This window comes from Neomonachus schauinslandi, chromosome 6 (genome assembly GCF_002201575.2).
Source record: "Neomonachus schauinslandi chromosome 6, ASM220157v2, whole genome shotgun sequence".
NCBI lineage: Eukaryota > Metazoa > Chordata > Mammalia > Carnivora > Phocidae > Neomonachus > Neomonachus schauinslandi.
Window position 1 is genome coordinate 13,269,519 of NC_058408.1, and position 20,246 is coordinate 13,289,764.

Genomic DNA, 20,246 nt, shown 5'->3' on the forward strand with positions numbered 1-20,246 from the left:
AGTTTATCGTCTTAGGGGTCCAACTGGTAGGATGAGCTCTGAAGTCAGATAGACTTCAAGTTCAAATTCTGGCTCTGCTACTTATGAGCTACATGACCATGGGGAAATTACATGATGTCTGTAAGCCTCGGTTTCCTTATCTATGAAACCGTGATTAATAATTACATTTATCTTATAAGATTAATATAGAGATTAACACAGTGTCTAATGTAACTATTCACTGACAGCTAGCGTTATCTGTATTTTTAAATTTATTATTACTGAAGACAGAATCCACCCTCTCACTCTCCCAACATCCCCACTCAAATATATACCTTTTCTTCATACAGAAGTTTGCTCATATTATAACAAGGATAGCTGGACAGAAAATCATAGTTTTAACAAAAGCTATGGAAACCCCCAAAACAGAGCTTCTCAACTCGAGCCGAACATTAGAATCACCTAGGGCTTTTTTGAAAACCAAAGATGCCGCACCACGCCCTGCCCCCCCACCGCCCCCTACCAACTAAGTCGAAATTCTGGAGGTGGCCCCCAGCACATTAAGTGCCCCCCCCCCAAGGCGGCTCGACGCATGGTGAGGTTGAGAATCCCGGCACTAGAGCCTACGGACCATGTCGCGGGTGGTCCCCTGCTTCCAATAAGGGGTCTGAGCGCGGCGGTATCTGCAGCCCAAGTCCAAGTCCCTGCCGCCACACCAGTGTACCTGGAGGTAAGCTATTCTTGGTGCTTCCCCTGATTCGCTTCTGAAAAGTCTCTCTCCCTAACACTTACACTCAAGTCAACAAGTCCTGAAGCCTCCGTGGCCGCAGTCCCACGGGGAGCTGCCCTCCTGCTCTCTTGAATGTGGGCAGTGGACGAGGTAAGTAGCAGCCTTGGGAAAACAAGCAACACAGACCAGGAAAACAGAGAGGCCAGCCGTGCTGCCGCACGAACACAGTCAGCTCCACTTCAGAGCAAAGGTCCGATCCAACTGCATATTAGAAAAACATGGTCTGACCATTTAGATTTCAGAGGATCCAAAACCAATTTTGACTCCAGTCGGTGGACAAAGTTCACATTCAGCAAAACAGCTCCAGCAGTTGCATCATGCACACAGCAGGGCGATTCAGAAACACAGATGTCCGGCCATGTGCAAAACAATGCTTTCATTTTTGCTGCTCTTTCCCACCACTGACCTCAAGGGCAGGATGGAAAAGCTCAGCATCGGCAGCCACGAAGGATACTAAGGAGAGGCCGTGGAAATGACTAGGAGCTTGCGAGCCTAAGCCACCGAGCCCAGTCAGGAGCCATGGGCACGGATGGGTGGCCGTCACTTCATTGACAGTCCCACTGGAGATGCCCCATGCCAGCAGGGTTTCTCTCCATTTGCTCAACTGAACACAGCAGGAAGGAGCATGAGTCTACGCAGCCTATGGGGTAGGTCATTGTCAGGAGACCAAGGTTCAGGTCAGACAGGATTCTAGGGAACCACGTGGCACGTGATGTTTAGATTGTTAAACTGGCATCGAACTCACACAAGAGAGAGAAGAAATGGGAAATTCATGCTCCCTCCAGCACACGGTGAAGCATCTGCAGACTTCTACTCTCCTGGAACCTAGCCTTCCTGGGGACAACATCTATCAGATAGGGCTGGGCATGTCAGGACTGTGGGGACCATCTGAGACCCTACTAAGGCTAAGGGATGTCACTACATGTCTGGGGGGTAAGCCTGAGTTTCAGAGTGTCCCTGACACACATAAATTTCACATAACACATCAGGACTTCCTTCAGAAACCCCATACTACCAACTGTGCCATTTACACCAGATACATTTGTCTCTGTCGGAGGAACCAGTCAAATATAAAAATGGAGAACGACATTTATGTCTGTTATAAAGTCAACCTACTAATTATTTAGTAAATATCCATTATAAAGCTCCCCATGATTCCATAGACAAAGAAACAGTGGATCCAAGCGTGTCAAACACACAATATAGAAAGTTTTTAACATGAATGAAATCTTTCTCCCTTCCCCAACTCCACCACCTACACTGTGGTAAACTGTATCATCTGTTCAAAATGTCTGTCCCTCTCTCCCGGGGACCTGAACCCCCACCTTTGCTCTCCCTTCTTGTCCTATTGGAACCAGGTGTGGCCAATGGAATGTGGGCAGGAAAAACTGTCCCATCTCATGGTCTGGCCATGAGATCCGCATGCCCGGGCTAGAGGCTGCTCCTTTACCTGGGTCCCAGAATGAGGATGTCATGGAACAAAGCCACGGCCAACCCACAAACCCATATGATATGAGTGAGAGATTAATTTTGTGGCATGCCATCGAGAGGAAGAAAAAAGCTCTAGATAGTGACCTTGAGCTTGTAAAATAATGCCATATTCCACAGAGTCCCATTACATCACAGCACCGCACAGAATAATGGATTCTACATGCAACAGACAAATTATGTCTTCTGAATGTATCAACTCTGAATAACAAATACTCTATATAAAGATCTTACCCTCCAACCTCAGTATTTTAGAGTGGGTCTCCTGAAGGAACACATCAATTTTTTCAAAGACCACACCAAGTGCTTCTGCTGTTTCCTGATTCATCAAGATGGTAGTCATGCAAGCTCGGAGAGGAAGGAAACAACGCGAAGGACAAATCTTTCCTTTCAGAAAGCGTAAGCAGCTTCCTCTGGCTGCTTGAGGGCTGCCCAACTGCAATTGCAAAGGTTGTTTTTCAAGCAGCAGATATCACCTCCCCCAGGAAGGCCTCCTTCACCTCTCCGGGACAAGTACAGCAATTCCTCCAACCTGTCTGGACTCTTACTTAGAATCAACCACACGGTATTGGCTTTTTTGGTTTTGGTTGGTTGGTTTGGTCTGCCTGACTTCCTCGCTCAGCTGCAGGCTCCCTGAAGACAGGGTCTGCACTATATTCCTCCATCTATCAAGTGACCTAGCACAACACCTGGCACACAGTAGACTCGATAGATATTTCTTGTACAGATGAAGGAAGGACTAAAATCCACATTCCAGTCTTCCTGTTCAAAACTTAAAAGTTAGAAAGCAAACTCGGGTCCAACGGAAATGCTTCTTGACGAATAAGAGACATAGTTCTACAAATTCCCTGGCTTCTGACCTCATTTCAAAGCTTAGGCAAAGGCACTAGGCACATCTGGACAGATCCAAATACTCTTTGAAGCCTGACTTTCTAGTTTCCACCGGGAAAGGTAGTCTGTCATTCTCCTAGGCCAACACATGGCCACCAATGAGCTTAGGGGCATGTGCCCTGCCCACCAAGTCACAGATGCTGTGAGGAGGCCTTACAGCAAGGACACGTGTCACACAAAACACAGATAGCTCCTTTCTAGAAAGGAAAGGGGGCGAGTTGACAATAACTCAGGAATATTAATTTTAAAAAATTTCCAAAACCATATTCTACATACAGAACCCACTGAAGCTTTCCTATCAAATTACTACCAAGAAAGAACTCAGCACTATTGGAAATTCTTGATAGAGTGAAGTTTCACCTGGAAAGGCAGCTGCAAAACGCATTACAAAGACCTCCTCACTGGACTTCACGCTCCACCGTTAGTCACCCTGTGTACTATTCTCACCTTAACAGCTACCAGAACAACCTTGACTAAACCCACCCTTCTCCCTATTTTATTCAGGGGAAAAGCCACAGACTTTATGTTGGCCCACAAGGTGCTACCTGACGCGCCCGACATGATCTCTCTCTAATCTCAGCTCCTAGGACATTTCTGATAATCCTTGAACATGTCAGGAGCAGTACCAGCTGTACCCTGGGCCAAAAATGTTCTTTTCCAGAGAGCCCCAGGCTCCTCTATGACCTCCTTCAAGCCTCTGCTTTGATGCCACTCTCTTCCTGCGCCCTCCCATGCCCCACTTCTTTGAAATTGCAACTCACCTCTCCATCCCCAACCCTGCTCTATGTTTTCCCCTCTAATATTTTCAACTTCTGCCATCCTTATTTAATTTTTTAAATGAATGATTTATCTTCCCCCGATGCATGGACCTCTCTGAGGACCAAGTGTTTTGCTGTTTTATTCACTGATGGAATCACTGGTGCCTAGACAACCAGTAAATACCACTGAATGAACTAACGTATCCTAAGAACAACCTGTTTTTACCTGCGTCCTCCCACAATCTCTGCATGCATTTGACATTTATCTTAAAGCTGTACCTATATTTGTAATTAATGTAGAGATCTTGTCATTAAAGGCTTTTTGGAAAGTAGAATTGACACTACCCATCCTTCTTTTCATACTTCAATAGCCAAGTGGGATGGTTAGTGATACAGACCACGAAGAACTGGATATTTCTCTAAATAGTCTGACAGCCCCAAAATCCTACAGTAGATATAGAATATCCATACCGTGGGGCTGGATTCAAAATACTCATGGTTCCAAAATAACCAAAATAACATCAGAATAGCAGGTGGCACAGGATTGCACAAATGCCAAGTAATTTATCCTTAACTTTTCTTTTTAAAAGCTGATCAGATTTGCACCTGCTCTAATATATCTGGTTGAGAAAAACCTCATTTGGAAGCAGAAAACTGCTGTTACTCAAAGCTGAGTCTGGCTGAGAGAGTAGAGTTTACATTCCATTGTCGGCCAGATCCTTACCCCGTGGAATGTCTGAGAACAGGATTCAGGCCACGAAGAGGTCGGCAGTACTTCGACCAAACACAACCTCAGGGAATTAAAACCTTATACATCGACTTATACATTATATGTGTCACTCACACATCATACATTAGTTTTCAAAATCCCCTTCCCACTCACAGTGGCCCAGCTCAAGGCACCTGGGTGGAAGAATCCACTCCCAGGCATAATTTCCAAACTAGGCCTCCATTACCCCATGTGACTAATTCGTTGGCTTACACACTCACTGCCCCCTCTGTGGTGAACAGAGAGCAGGGTAGATGTGTGATCCTGCAGACAACAGGTCTACCTAGGGAAAGCATGGGGCAAGACTCTGTTGTGCTGTGGGTGAAGCGTCCCACCCTCGCAGAACCAGCTGATCACACAGAGGCCCTGCTTCATCTGAATCCTTCCATGCTGGAGGACTGTGGGTAAACAGACCTGCATCATCACAGCATCCACTGCCTTGAGCGGCCGCAGACTCCAGTAAGGTCAGAATAACCATGTGGAGCCCGCTTACAGGTACATAAGCATCAGCTCCACCCATCCCGGCCATTCGGACTCTGCAGCTCTGGGCCAGGGCCGGGGAATCTGCTCTTTAGGACACCTGGGGAGACGCACATGCAGGCCACGCTTGGAGCAACAACGTCTTGCAACCTCCACAGAGCTCCTTCAAAGCCTCTCACTCAGTAAAGATGTAAAAAAAGACAAAACCCAAACCCCAGAACCGCCTGAATTTGCCTTCACAACTTTTAATCCATGTACTCACAGAGAGACTGTCTCAGTTGCTGATCTAGATTCTTAGGTCTCAGAAGGAAAAGCTTCAGGCAGGCTAACGTTATCTTAACCAAGAATGTGGGGGCTAATGAATTGAAAAAGAGAAAAATGATTCAGCAGCCACATGGGCTGTGCGGAGCAAGGACCATTTCGTCCTCCAGGGGATTTCAGTGAAATCATGGTTATCAACTACACCCAGGTTAGAGAGTGAGAACAGCGAGAGGCGCCATGGGCCCTGGGCTCCCTCCAGCCGCTCCCAACATCTCCTTGGAATGGAGAGGCAGTTCACACAAGGTGACAGGGATGGCCCTCGAGCTGCTTGGCACAGGCCAGCCTCCACTTAACGAGTGCTCAGAATCACACTCAGCATGGAGAAATTCACCCTGACCCTGGACACTTGCCCCCTGGCATCCACTCACTTACATTTTTACTCAATTACTATTTCTAAGAACAGAGACAAAAAAAAAAAAAAAAAATGCAGAGCCCCACTGCTCAGCAGTCTTCCGTGGAAGGTCTGAAAGGGGTCCGGAGGGTCTTCCCACGGGCCTGGAGGCTGGGTGGGGTGGAGGAGCCCCGCGCTGTCCGGGAATCTCCGTGGATCTTGTACCCTCTCTCCCTTCCACACCCTCGGAGACACTCCTGATTTTCCCAGACTCACTAAGGAGCAGGGTGGGTTTCCAGTGTGTTTTCACCAAAGAAAGAAGGAGGCTTGCAGCAATGAAATGACCGAAAATAACCCCAAGCGAGGAGTGTCTGAGAGGAAAAACCACACAGAGAACCAGGGTAGCCCTCTCAACTTGTTTACTATGGGAAGAAAAGATGAAAAGGAAATTAATCCAAAGTAGTCACTGAGACAATTACAAAAATTAATGGGGTGGGATTGCCAAGGGAAGGCAAGAGGAAGGCCAGAAAATCTGGGGGCTCTGTGGTCTGGTGGCGGGCGTCGAGGCCAGACCTGAATTTGGATTCCGGCTCTGCCCCCGCCCTTCTCCCCCCCCCCCCCCCCCCCCCCCCCCCGCCCGCGAGTGTGCTATGACCAAAGACAAGGTATTTTCCTCTCCAAGCCACAGTTTCCTGACATGTGGGGATGGTCATCCCAGCCGTCCCCAACCCACCAACATGGGGAGGATCAGGACACTGTGTCTCTAAGTGCCAGGGACATAGGAGGGATTCAACAAATGTTTTCCTTCTCTTATTCCCTTCCCTTTTCTTTTCCAAAAAGCTAGTGGGAAAAACATCAGACAATTAAATCCTTGGTTTAGATAGTGAAATAAAATACAAATGTAGAGGTTGAAAACAAAATATAATCTGTCTCACAAAAGGGGAATTTAAAAGCACGGATTAAACCTTTTACTCTTTATTCACATGGCAGCTTCTAGCCACTTTTGTACATGAAAATAAATGTATATTCTCAGTAGAATCAGTTCTTTTTTGAGGAAACCCAGCTTAAACCACTGTAATAAACTACTTCAATCCTTCATTCCTTGATTCCTAAGAAGCAAGGTTAGGCATGGTAAATTGCAGAGTACACTATACCAGTGAACCAGATATCTTCTAAGGTAATAAAAACATTTCTTTTGTCCGTATCTGGGACCTCTGCCCACACTTAGCATCAGTATAATGCAAACCTTCTTGGGGTCTCAAAAATGTGAGTGAACCAATGCCAGGATTGTGAGTCTATTTCATTTCTTCCTGAACCTGGATCAGGGACAACTGGGCCCCTGTGTTCTTAAATATCAGGATCACCTGAGTCTTATTCTTTGCTGTGATCTCACTGCTTAGCATACAGTAGGCTCTCAACAAAAGCTGACTGAATTGATTAGTGTTCTAAATCAGAAAGCACTGAGACTTCAGTGCTCCTCAGCCTGACATGCAGTGCTAGCTCCAAAGGGTTTGCACTTGTGCTGAGGGTCAGGGCTCAGTGGCAAGCTCCCAGGGCCAGTCAGCCAAGACTTGACCCATGACAATCCATTCTCATGCAACCCAGGAATGACAATAGGAAGGTCACAAATAATGGCAACTCTCCCACAGGCCTCCCTCCAGAACTTCAAAGGAAAGGAAAGCTCCTTCGTCCCCTTCAGGTCAGTACAAGAAACATTAATTGAGCGACTACTGTATGCCAGGCATAAGAACAGAGATATAAAAAAAGACACCCAAAAAGGACCCCTGATATTCTGGCCATACGGCTCAACCCTCCAGAGAGCATCATCCATGGGGGTCAGCAGATCTGTATTTCAGACCACTGTGTCACCCCCAGAGCACAGATCTCATGTACCCACAACCCATTCTTGCACATACGGCCATCAAATCATCATTTACGGACTAAAAATTTGGGGCACCTTTGTGACTGTTCAGCTACAAGGCTGCATGCCAGAATTCTCTTTGGCCTCTCACAGGTTCCCCCACAGGAGACAGACACTAAAGATGGACTTGATATCACTATGTCAAATGAGGTATAAAGCAGACAAGTGTACTCACCAAGGTACCCACAGAGCACCTGGGGCTGTCTGGAGCACAAGCTGCCCACTGAGCCAGAGGGTGTTGTAACAACTGGGCAGACAGCTAGGAGTTTTAAAAAGCACAGTCATTAGCTATTTTACTGAGGCGATGCCTTGCACAGAGCTATACAAAGATTCAAAGTCGAAGAGGGCTCTCTGAATGTACTTATTCCCCCACACATATAAGGTCCCCGCTACTCGGGGACCAAGGCTCTAGAAGGGATTCTGGATTCCGTTCCCCGATCTATTGGCATCCCTTAACCACCAGTCAGCCTCCTGAATTCCTTCCCTTTAACATGTTCTAGCGTCAAAATCACAATGTACAATTTATACATGGAAATGGTAAAATAAATACCGTGACTTATGTCAAAGATGAACAGGAAAGGCCTTGACCTCCTTTGACAAAAGACAGCCTACCCGTTCTGAATAAAAATCAATGTTTCATTTGGTTGGCCTAGATTTCAGTTTCCTTAAAACCCCCGTCATCATTTCTAACCCACACGTGAAAACTCCTTGAGTAAGTCAAAAATACAAGTGTATCTTGGTTTGGTGCTGCTCAGCTACAGTTTAAAAATCTAGGGCTGCTCGGGATGGATTAAACATTCTCTTCCATGATGGTTATTACATCGTGAAATTTTGAACTTTCATTTCTTTAAAGTAACAGCAACGACATCTTGTATACCACCCGCCATATTCTTATAAAAGAAAATGTACCAAAAAATACCCTCAATGGAAGAGAAAACACTGCTAAGTGTTCTTCTATCTGGGGTCGAGTCAATGACAAATATAGGATTTTTGCGTAAGAAGACGTAGGTTGAAACCCCTGCCCTGTCACTGGTTTCCTGTGAATCTCTGAACAAGTGGCTGGATTCACCCAAGCTTTAGTTTCTATACATGAAGCATACATCATGCTACCCCTGAGGGTTTTAGAAGATCACAAAGAGAGGATATATTTAAGAGACTGGCAAATAAGAAGTGATCAAGGGATGTAATAATACTAGTTATATAACTTATTTGACAGATGAATCCCTGACTGGCTTCCAGGCCTGGGGTGAATATACTTCTTTCCTAGCTCCTTACATGGATTTAACATCCATGTCCCTGCCATTCGTCTAGGGCATGTCTTCCAGAAGGAGCCTGTCACTCTGCAAACCGGACTTGAAAACTTCTTTTGACAAAAGACAAAAGGCCTTGTGGAATCCTCTCCCCATTTTTTTTTTTTTTGTGTCAGATTTGTACCTTTTATCTTTTGATTTGAAAATAGACAAGGAAGCCTTTTTCCATCCCCTGTAACTTACCGTCTCCAACATTCAGCCCACTAACAAGACCCCCGTGACATGCTTTCACGCTTCCGTGGGACATGCCTCCCAGTCAGAACTCTGTGTCACTGGGATTATGGGGCACTGGAGGGCCCGCAGAGGCATGGACGAGGAAGGTCCCCTCAGAGCTTTCTGCAACATGCTGCTTTCATGTTGCCACCATATGCTGTTACCAGTTGCCATCTGCTCACATATGTTCTCACCAAGAAGCAACCATGTTGTTTATTTTTAGAGGCTCTCCACAGCCTTAACCCAGAGCAAATTCCCTCAAAGAACCAGTCAGCAAAGACAGGAAGCTACACTGGGTATAAACTGTTTGTCATAAGATTAGCAAGTCAAACAAAATCTTCTCATTCATATCTGACCTCTAACAAGAGATGCTGAAAGTTATCTTAAATAAAAATCTCCAAGAATGTAACCAGGGAAAGGCAGAATATGCAGAGGAAGTCGCTTGGTTAGCAATACTTTTTCTTCCAACTATGGCCCTGTGCGGGTTCTTGGGGGGATTTCACTCCTTTTCCTGGGAAACAGCACCTTCTTCAGGCCAGTGGATGTTGTGGTGCAGAGGAGGGACAGTTCTAGTAACAGAATCCAGATCCCTGAAATTGCTCCAGGTCACCCAGGTCAAAGGAAGTGTGGGTGGGACCAGGGAGAGGTTACTACTGTCTTTTGCAACTTCCAGCATGCAGTCCTCAAGTATGCCCCTTTGGTTTACTTTTACTATGCCATAAAGCTGCAGTATTAAAATCCTTTCTTTCCTTTTTTGTTTTGTTTTGTTTGTTTGTTTTTAAGCAGGGTCAAAAAAGACAGGCCCTCTGGTGCTGACCCAAGGCCCCAGAACTAGAGACCATGAATTGGGTGGAGTTATAAGTGATGCTACCAGTGATCCTTTAGGCCAAAGAAAGCAATCCTCAGTTTTTTCAAAAATCAATTTCAACAGTCTATAGGAGTCAAGTGGCATCAGGGTAGGAATACGCTTTTGTAGAGTCGTGAGGCTTTGGCAGATGTGAAATGCTTGATAAAATGTGAAAACTTACAAAAATCCAAGATAACTAGTTTTAGAGAAATAATCCTTTTTAGAAGTAATTGGGCATTCACTAACTGATCATGGAGGACGACCACTCACATAAGTCATAAGATAGAAATGGTCCTGCAACTAAAATTTTGCCTGGGTAACTTACAAATGTCTAAAAGACTATAATATTAACTATAAAAGTTCACTTTGCCTGGGATTACCCATCTAAGAAATAAAGCAACAAAACAAAACAAAAATTTACAGTGTTTCCAGAGCGTCTTTCTGAACTCCTGCCTAAGAATCATCTGGCCTTCTCATCAAGGTGCAGGTTTCTGGGGCCCACCTGAAAACTACTGAATCATAACCTGGATAGAGGATACAAGACGAAGATTTGGGAATCTGCATTTATAATAAGCACTACCAGTGATATAGGGAATTCTTTTGCATGGTAAAATTTGAGAAATTTTGGCATAGGCTTTTGTTTGGTTATAGGCTACAGTTTCAAGAAGGTCTTTTATTAAGACGAAATCAGAGAGGGAGACAAACCATAAAAGACTCAGCTATAGGAAACAAACAGAGGGTAGCTGGAGGGGAGGTGGGGGGGGATGGGATAACAGGGTGATGGGCATGGAGGAGAGCACTTGATGGAATGAGCACTGGGTGTTATATGCAACTGATGAATCACTGAACTCTACCTCTGAAACTAATAAGACACTATATGCTAATTAATCTAATTTAAATAAAATAAAATAAAATTTTTTAAAAAAGGCCTTTTACAAAATCTCACTTGACCTCGAGACTATCCAACCAGGTGGATCGTTCTGAGTAAGTAGGGGTTTGTGTAGTGTGAAAGTGTCTATAAGATAAAGACTTTCTCGCTGCAACGGTATCATAAACATAATTAAATGCCATTACAAATGCTCCAGTAAACTCTGTCAGATTAGTCTCCTCCTCCAACCCTCCAAACCTTCCCTACAAACATTCCTCTCAGGATTGCAGCAGGTCCATCAGTGGGTACTATCATTTCCTCCTAACACAAACTCCAGTGAGTTTCTACTTTACTTAGAGAATTCCCAACAAATGTTACTGAGAAAGGGCAAGTTGCTGATCCCAAATATATAATGACTCGGGGTCAGCTTGGCTCAGGACCCTCTTTCTAGAATCTGGGTACTAGTGCCAAAGAATTAATGAAATTAGACATGACTCTCTACACATAGTTTCATTGTTGATGGTGATATTTTGTGACAGTGGAATTCCTCTGAAATACAGCTTTTTCCAAGACAAACTAGCACCAGTCACCTCATTCTATGGGAGAGAAAAAGCACCAGTTTAGTGGGTGAAAGAGCATCAGTTCAGGATTTAGTTCAGAGGTCTGACCAGTAACTTCCATTAACACACTTACCAAGCTAAAGCTTTCTACTATGAAGAGGTACAAATGAATGACTAAATTATTATTCAAATCAACATGATTTTTTAGCAGAAGTATCTAAAGGTGAGCACAGATGCTTCAGAACCCAAGGAGCTGGACAAAATTCAGCTTTGGTTCTACTCAGCTACTTCCGGTTAAAGCCAGGAACTCCAGCCCGCTCCCACCTCTGTTCCTTTCTCATTAACATCCACAGCCCCAAATGCCCAGGTATGAGCTGGATGTGGAAACATTTCCCCTCAGAAAGCCCAAACAGACCTCAGAGGGGGCAGTTTCCTTACCAAAACACCTATCTTCTGGGAAAAAAAAAAAAAATGTCCTTCGTCTGTGATTTTTTATTTCTCCTTCTAAAGTGGAATCTGACTAAGTCATCCACTCTTTTGGCTGCTTGGTCAGCCAGCAACTTACTTATAAGGGTTTATTATAAAGCAAGTAGCAACAACTTCAATGGTATTGTCATTAAGATATCAAAGCAGAAGTGAAAATGAGATTAAACCAATGGATAGGAAAATAAATGACCAAAGAAGAACCAAACCCCCAAATGGAAGGAATGACAAAGTCCCTGCTGCCTCTGGTATAGAGAGAATAATCACTGATGAATTTGGTCTAAAAAAGCATTGAATTGCCAATGCTGAGATGAATCCAAAACTTAAAAATTAAATATTTTCCTGAAAATTCCCATTTATGTTTGGACAACCATCAATATTTTCGTGCTCTCAAAAGACACGAAAAAAAATGTGCAGTGTTCTCTTCTAGATGGTGATTCTGTATAGATTTGCAAAGGTCACCGGACCTGCAGTCATTTCAGGGTCTTTCTCAAAACCAAACTTCGCATTCCTGTTCACAAGATGAAATAACAAGTAAGGACTCTTACAACAGCTTTAAGTTATGAATGAGCAGTTATTTGTGAACTAGCTTTGTCAAGACAGATGTGGTATTTTTCAGTGTGGTGTGGGTTAGATAGGAAAGCCAAATGAACAGAGCCAAGGTCTAACTCACATTTTTCTTTTTCTTTCAGGAGACTGGAAAGATGCTACAGGATTTCCTGAAACAAACAACATTTCCAAAAAAAAGCAGTCGGAGTCTCAAATAGCGAGAACCCAGTGTGTCCGCTTCAGAAATAGCCTGCTTCCCAATCACCAACACGTAGGCAGCAAGGAGGGCCTGAAGGAAGAGCGGCACCCTCCCCGTGAAACGCGGGGAACATGCCAGCAGACAGGCAAACAGCTGCCTGAGGAACTCAGAAACATATTTGGGCTATTTTCAGAAGGTTCGAGCTTCACAACCTCCAGAAAGCATTTTCCATTTGCCTTGAGTTCCTCAAATCCTTGTGGTTAAAGGACTATCTAAGCCCCACGTTTCCAACTTGTCAGGTGGTAACGTTTGGAAGGGCTCATTTGAGAGAATGAAGGGATGGTCCTGGCCCACAAATAACAGCTTTCTCAGCACCAGGAGGCTTCCCCTCCTTCCAACAGATGCTAAATCTGGTAAACTCAACTCCTCTTGGACAGCGATGTTTTCTCACACCAGTGAATGGCCTCACTCGGCTGCCCCAGGAAAGCTGGACGCTACCTCACACGGAGAGCGCCTTGCACTGTTAACAACCACCCAGGGCCTGGTGCGGCCTCTCCTCTCTGCTATCACCTCCCACGTTTTCATTTCCTCCTCAAACCCTTTGCCATGACACTTGACCACGCTCTCCTCTTCCTGTCATCCATCTTCCTCTTTGAGACTTCTACTCCCTCATGTCATTTTGTTGCTAAGGCTTTTTTTTTTTTTTTAAATGAATCACCTGACAGCTAAGAAACTGTTGTAGCCAGTGCTTGACTATGGAAGTGAAATGAGGTCTACCACAGTCTAACTTTGGCTGCCTGACCTGGCTCAGCCTTAACTCCAAATGGCCTGGCTTCCTTCTCCACAGACCCTCACTGGGGGTGGGGGTGGGGGGCAGAGAGACAAGAAAACCTGTGAGGAAGGGCTGAGCTAGATGCACATTACCCAGAAACACCCTTTGCATGCTAGCCTCTCAGGAACAACATCCCCTCCTTCCTTCACTGGACTTCAAACCTTATAACTGAGCAAGATAAAGAGGTGAATGTTGTGTGAGTCATATGCAAGTTTTAATACCGCTGAAATATAGAGCCTCTCTACTAACTAAAACAAGACCCTTTTTAACAACTGCCATAGGCCTGGAGCAGGGCTTCTTGTCTTTGGTGCCACCTCTTCCCCTTCCGTCTCTGAGACTCTTTTGGTGCAATTCCGTTTTATCTATACTCCTTCTTTTCCTTATTGGGTGCGTGTGGCTCCAAAGCCCGTGGTCAGGGCACCACTACCAGCCTGCCTTCCCAAATAAATTAATCCTCTGAAAGAGACAAGAGGAATCCCCCATCAATCAAACTTATCAGAACTCTTGTGAAGAAATGGTTGCAGTTAACGACCAAAACCAGGGACCTGATAAATCATAATTTTTTATCAACCAAAATGTAGTGAGAAAAGTTGAATGTGTTAAAGGCAGGGAAAAAGACTGAGGGTCCTATCCAAGGCCTCAGGGGTATATAGCCTTTTATAGGGAAAGAATTCAGAGCTTAAGGATGTAATGCCTGGGAGGAGAGGACAGACACCACTCTTGCATGGATGCCCTGCATCATTTCGCCAGAGGGCAAGGAAAGTCATGCTCTCCATTTCCTGGTCTCTATTTTAAGGGCCTCTTTTATTTGTGGTAACTAAGAGCCTTACTTTCTTTTTTTCTTTTTTTTTTTTTTAAAGATTTTATTTATTTATTTGAGAGAGAGAATGAGAGACAGAGAGCACAAGAGGGAAGAGGGTCAGATGGAGAGGCAGACCCCCTGCTGAGCAGGGAGCCCGATGAGGGACTCGATCCCAGGACTCCAGGATCATGACCTGAGCTGAAGGCAGACGCTTAACCAACTGAGCCACCCAGGCACCCAAGAGCCTTACTTTCAATAAGCCATCCCTGATAGAAATAGCCATGCCCATGTCTTCATATGTCACAGGGAAAATGCTAGCAAATACTAGTATGGACTCTAAAGGGTTGCTTGTAAGGATCAATAAGGACATACAGGTAAAATATTTAAGACTATACTGGACACAGTCAGTACTCAGTGAAGGTTAGCTGCCATCACTATTCTCATCATGATTTTCTTCACTGTAAAACTGGAAACAGGAAATGTATGGGTATGAGAAACCCAGTGTTGCTGTAACCACAGTGTCATGATCCATCAAGCACATTCTCCCTGATAATGAAGGTGAGTAGATTTCATCTCTCTACATCTCCTGGTCCTGATACTTAGGAACCATACAGCCTTCGTCGGTGGTTGCATCTTATTCTCTAAAGGGAAATGCTTGTTCGTTTATGAGGCAGGTATTGAGCAAATACAACGCACTAGTTCTGTAAGAGTCGGCTCCTGTTCCGAGGCAGTTTACAAACCAGCGAAGAAGACAGCTGGACCACAGCTAGATTTTATCAACAGCAAAAGAAAAGAGGCTGCTTTAGAGATGAGTATCAGTCTTGTGGGAATGCAGAGGATGAACTGATTCACATGACTGGGAAACTCAAAGGTTTTGGCACCTGAAGAAACCTCAGAGGATGTTTAGAGGTGTTAAAAGATGGATCTCCAATGGAAGAAACAGCATAGACAAAGGCCTGGAGGCACGAAAATAAATGACCCATTTGGATAAAGGTGAAGAAGGTGATGTGGCTGGAGTGTAGCTTACAGCAAGAATGGGATTTAGCAAGAGGTGGGGCTGAACAAGGAGGGACTGGAACCTGAAAGGTCTTGGATGTTTTCTTAAGAAATCTGAAATCTTACCGAAGAAGTCTAAATTCTCAAGGCCTTCTTATATGAGCACAGATAGTACTAATAGACATGGTGGATGACTAGCCCTTCCAGTCTCTGCTCCCAGTCCCTTAAGTGGCAAAGGTCACCTAAAGACCAATCCAAGAGAGCAAGGGAAATAGATCCATTGAGTAGAACTTACAAAGAAAAGAATGAAGCGCCAAGAGATTCCAGGCCAGTGGGAGTGGTTCCCAGAGCATCACTTTTAATCACATTTTTACTATCTCTAAAATACCTCTCTTTAATGTGTCTTGCAATCGATGGCATGTTATAATAGTGTTATTCTTTGCTTAGTGGCAAACAAAATAATGGCGCATCTGAAAATCAGTGATGTTTGAGATTCAGTGAATGATGGCTGCCAAGATCGCCTACTGAGTGCCAAGCACAGAGCCTGATGCCTCTTTACGCCCCTCATCCTGGGTCCTTTACAACCCTAGGAAACAGCTACCTTCCTCATCTTGAGAAGTGAAGCAAGTGAAGCCTGGTTAAGTGAGGCGAACCGCCACGCATGCAGATATTCCAGAACAGTGAAGACGAAGGCAATTCGGAGACTGTGGGCAAGAGGTCGAGGGGGAGTCTGATGCAGAGCCAAGGCCACCAAGCCGACCCCAGGACGCAAGGAGGTGGACGCGGTCACGGTGCAGAGCAGCTCCACACCCACTTCCGGCATCAGAGGTTAGAAAAGAAACAAAACAAATGACAAGCAAAACCCCTCCGTGGTTGCTGCGCGAGGCGAGTTTCTCCTAAACAAATGACGGAGGCAAGCTTTCAGTCTAAACAAGCCCATCAAAGAATCCTTAGCCTGTTATTAAATTTAAAGTACCTGGAGAACACTGAATTCCTAGGTTTAAAACGATCTCTGTTTAAAGAATATTAAAAAACAAAAGCACGCCATATGGTTTCAAAATGACAATGGAAACGTTTGTTTATCTGGGCCAGAGGCACAGTTCATCAAGCTGTTCCGAGCCTGCAAAGTGGAATACACCCTGCAGCAGAAGGGCTGCCTGCGTAGAGCGAGCACATCTGGCAAATCCAGAGCCTCTCTCCAGGATCCGTCAGGACCGGAAATGCTACATCAAGACAGCTGAAAGGGCTGTTTTCAGAGCTCCTTCACGCAGTCGCTCTGCCCTAAGGCTGCTGCTCACCTTTCCGCCGGGAGCAGAAAGGCGGCGGGGGAGGGGCAACAGGGGAGGGCGGAGTCACACCGAGTCCCATCCGGTGGTCTCCCGCCCGCTCGCCCAGGGCCGGGCTCCTCCACTCGGTGTCCCTAACCTTCTAAAAATGCAGCCTGGAGTGTGTTGTAATCTCTGGGCTAAGGCCTAAGAGTCAGTGACCTCCTCGGTGCTAACCCAGATTTGATGTGGGATCAACAGTGAGTCATTAGCCCTTTTTTTCGCGTCTCCGTTTCCTCTAGGAAAAATGATCTGTCATTCTTTCATATCTTTATATGAAAGATGCTGCGACTAGGTTACATCAGCGTGTTCTCACCAGGGGAAAGTCGGAATTTACAAAGTGCAGCTCCGAGAGTGGACCCCAGGGGTCGCTGTGGAGACACAGAGGGTGCCAGGTCCCTCTGCCAGGTCAAGGGGTCCCCACCTGCCCCTCTAGCCTCGCAAAGCCCAGCCTCCACGGGACGGGACTCCTCAGGGGAGGCTCGCGGCGAGCTGTTCTCACTTGGCAACAAAGCCTGCCCAACTACTTCAGTGATAAACAGTATCCTTCTCCCAGTCTTTGAAAAGTAAAAGAAGGAAAGGAGAGGAAATCCTGAAAGAAGAATGTGACCCAAGTTTACTGGAACCACAGTTAGGCACTAGAGTTAGTACAAGCAATGATACAGTAAAAAAGCAGAAATTGAAGTTTGGTCTGTTGTGTATTAATAACTCAATCATTGTAGAAGTCAAGAGGTCAAATCCGATTGTCTCTGATCTTTTTTTCTTTCTCACACATCCTCACCAGAGAATCTTAAAAAATAAAATCCCTGGATATAAAGCAAAAATACTACTATGCTCCAGCAATTGCTAATATTTTCCCTCATTGGGCAACTGGCCAATAGTCCAGCAATCTGTATACAGAAGGACATGTCCATGAATAGAATCTTATGTCAAATTCCCCAAAACCATAGTGCTATTGGTATTCATTCTACATTCCACGATTTCACTTGGAAAATTACAGGGGCAATAGAAAAGGAGATTGTTTGCTATTAAAGATTTAACATTCGTGTGAAACAATTACAAAGGAAACCTCATTGTGATGTCTCAGGCTGTATATTTTGGTTTATCTAATTCAATATGATAGAATAAACCAACACAATTATTTACTTTCTTCGGTTGTCTAGGTTGGAGATCCCACTCCTCATTAACATGAACTGCTTATTCTCCTTGCAAGGAAAAGCCAAGACAATTCCTCATTTCTTTTTTTCTCTGTTCTGACTAACATCACATTGCTGCTGACTGAAGTTACTGATGGGTGAGGCAACATCATTATTTAGGCTAAATAAATGGGAAGTTTTGAGGTCTCCAATTTAGGTGCTTTAGGATCATAATAATAAAGTATCCACCACACAAAATGGTCCAATTCAAACTCCCATCTCATGAAGATAATTTTCTGATTATCTTTCCATTCAATGCTCTCATTTTAATCTCCTCTTGGTCATACAGATATTTGATTTTTAGGGTTATTACTTTTAAAATGGGACTCCTCGCAAAATTCGGTAACCCAAAATCGATAGCAGGGGTACCAGGGCTTCTCAACATGCGCATTACTGGCAATTCTTTGATGTATGTGCTGGTGGTGGTGGGTGGAGGGAACCTGTCCTGTACATTCGAGGATGGTTAGCAACCGTCCCTGGCCTCTACCCACGACATGCTCGTGGCATGCCTTCCCTAAGGGTCATGACAGCCAAAACTCCAGACTTCGCCCCAGGTTCCCTGGGAGGTGGGGGCTAGGGCTAAATCACCACCTTTTAGAACCCCAACACTGCCTGGTTTGTTACAATGAAAACAAGTGAGAGGAAAGATAGAAAATGAAACTTACTGTCTCTTTCTTTTTTTGACTGCCCAAGCCTCTACAGATTTTAACTGTCAGTCATCTGGATTCTCAGTCTAGTGAACGGAATCACTTTCGAGATTTCTAAAGCTTTGTGCAGTGTCTTTCCACTAGATATGCCTTGAACTGCAGATGGCTTGTCGAAAGGACTGGGGCGTCCACAAATTCCCACTGGGTAAACTATCGGTAAACCTTAACATAACTCCACTTTGAGCCTTAAACTAACAGCATGTGAAAAGATCAATATGAATAAATTCAAAACTAATCAGACCCTTTCTTTAAATGTTGACACAGTATTATTTATATCCCATAAATACCTTCTTGACTAAAATTCATCCTAGGAGACTGGCACCTGGCCAGTTCTATTCATATTTACTGTATTTATACAGTATACCAGGCCAAGGATAATATTTAAAACAAAATATGCCTGAGGGCATATACAATATCTCTTATATTTTTACTTTTAAATCTCCACATTGCTAAAAATATGTAGTCTGAACTGTATAAAATGTCCCACAAAGGGCTATCAGCGATCTGTAATGATATATAGCTCATTGAGTATAATTAGAGCATATTTGTAATATTTGAGCTGAAGTCACTCCCTGAACGCTAATAAGTTGATGGTAAAAAATGAACCAGTGATCTTTCCCATGCCTTCATCTCTGGGGCTTATGACCCTTGCCGGATTCACTGCAAGAAATGACAGGCACACTCCCTCCCTTCAGCCACTTCAGTGACGCCTGAGTTAAGAGTTGGGCGGAAAAGTCCTAAAGAAGGAAAGCTAGTATATAAGCCAATGCTGTACTTTCAATTTGCTCTTTAAAAATACGGTGGAGTGATTTCTTCTTTTCTTCCTTTTTTTTGGAAGGGTTCACTATATTCCAGTATAACTAGAAAGTGCTGGAAAATCAGTTAACCTACTTTCTATAAAATTATCCACAGTTCTTGCACAGTAGTATCCAATCTACTCTTAATATGCTTTTCTGCCCCTAAACTTCCATAGAAGCTGGTATTCTCTGTATGAAAACTGATAGTATACTTTTTTTATACTGCACCTAGCAGAGCTTTTAATCTATTTGGTAGCTGGAGGTGGGATGGAGTAGAGAATCCACACACTGATCTGAGCTGTCATCCTCTGAAATCCTTACATTCTGAGAATTTTTCCAGTTTGGGGATGATCATTTTCCTGGGTTGGATCACCTTGGCTCTTTGGACTGAGGTGTGCCGGAAGGAACAAAGAATCAACACTCTCTTAGGTAACTGGCTCTCCCCACACCTGTCTAATGATGAGGAAGAAATCAGACCTCCTGTCTGTTATAAAATGCTGGCAATTCATTTGAACTTCTGCAAGTAAACCCGGTTCAGATTCTATATAACCCACTTTACTTGCCCGCCTGCCCAAATACCAGTAGACCGGATACACGTGCTTGAGAAAGCAAACTGACTCAACTCTCCGTTTGGTCTCAATCATTCTGGACCAATTACAGTGAACTTGTTTTCCTAATATCTCCTTGGCTCCACCCCAGGTAGAAAGCTTTACTTCCTGAGGGGAATAACCAGGGCGGTGTGTATTTATCACCACTGTTGTGGACGGTGCCTAATTACAATAATAAAACCATCCTGCTTGCCAGGATCTCCCGGATCTACTCTGCTCCTGGACA

General features: G+C 44.5%; 1 protein-coding gene across 2 annotated transcripts in view; it reads right to left on the reverse strand.

Moving 5' to 3' along the window:
* TGFB2 (transforming growth factor beta 2) overlaps window positions 1-20,246 on the reverse strand; it is a 79,246-nt gene that overhangs the window by 57,109 nt on the left and 1,891 nt on the right. Inside the window, exon 2 of one of the 2 annotated variants that reach the window (XM_044916305.1) lies at window positions 7,904-7,987. The exons of the other annotated variant lie outside the window; for it this stretch is intronic. Within the exon in view, the coding sequence (XP_044772240.1) occupies window positions 7,904-7,987 (84 nt within the window). The remainder of the gene's footprint in view (window positions 1-7,903; window positions 7,988-20,246) is intronic. 2 annotated transcript variants of the gene reach the window in all.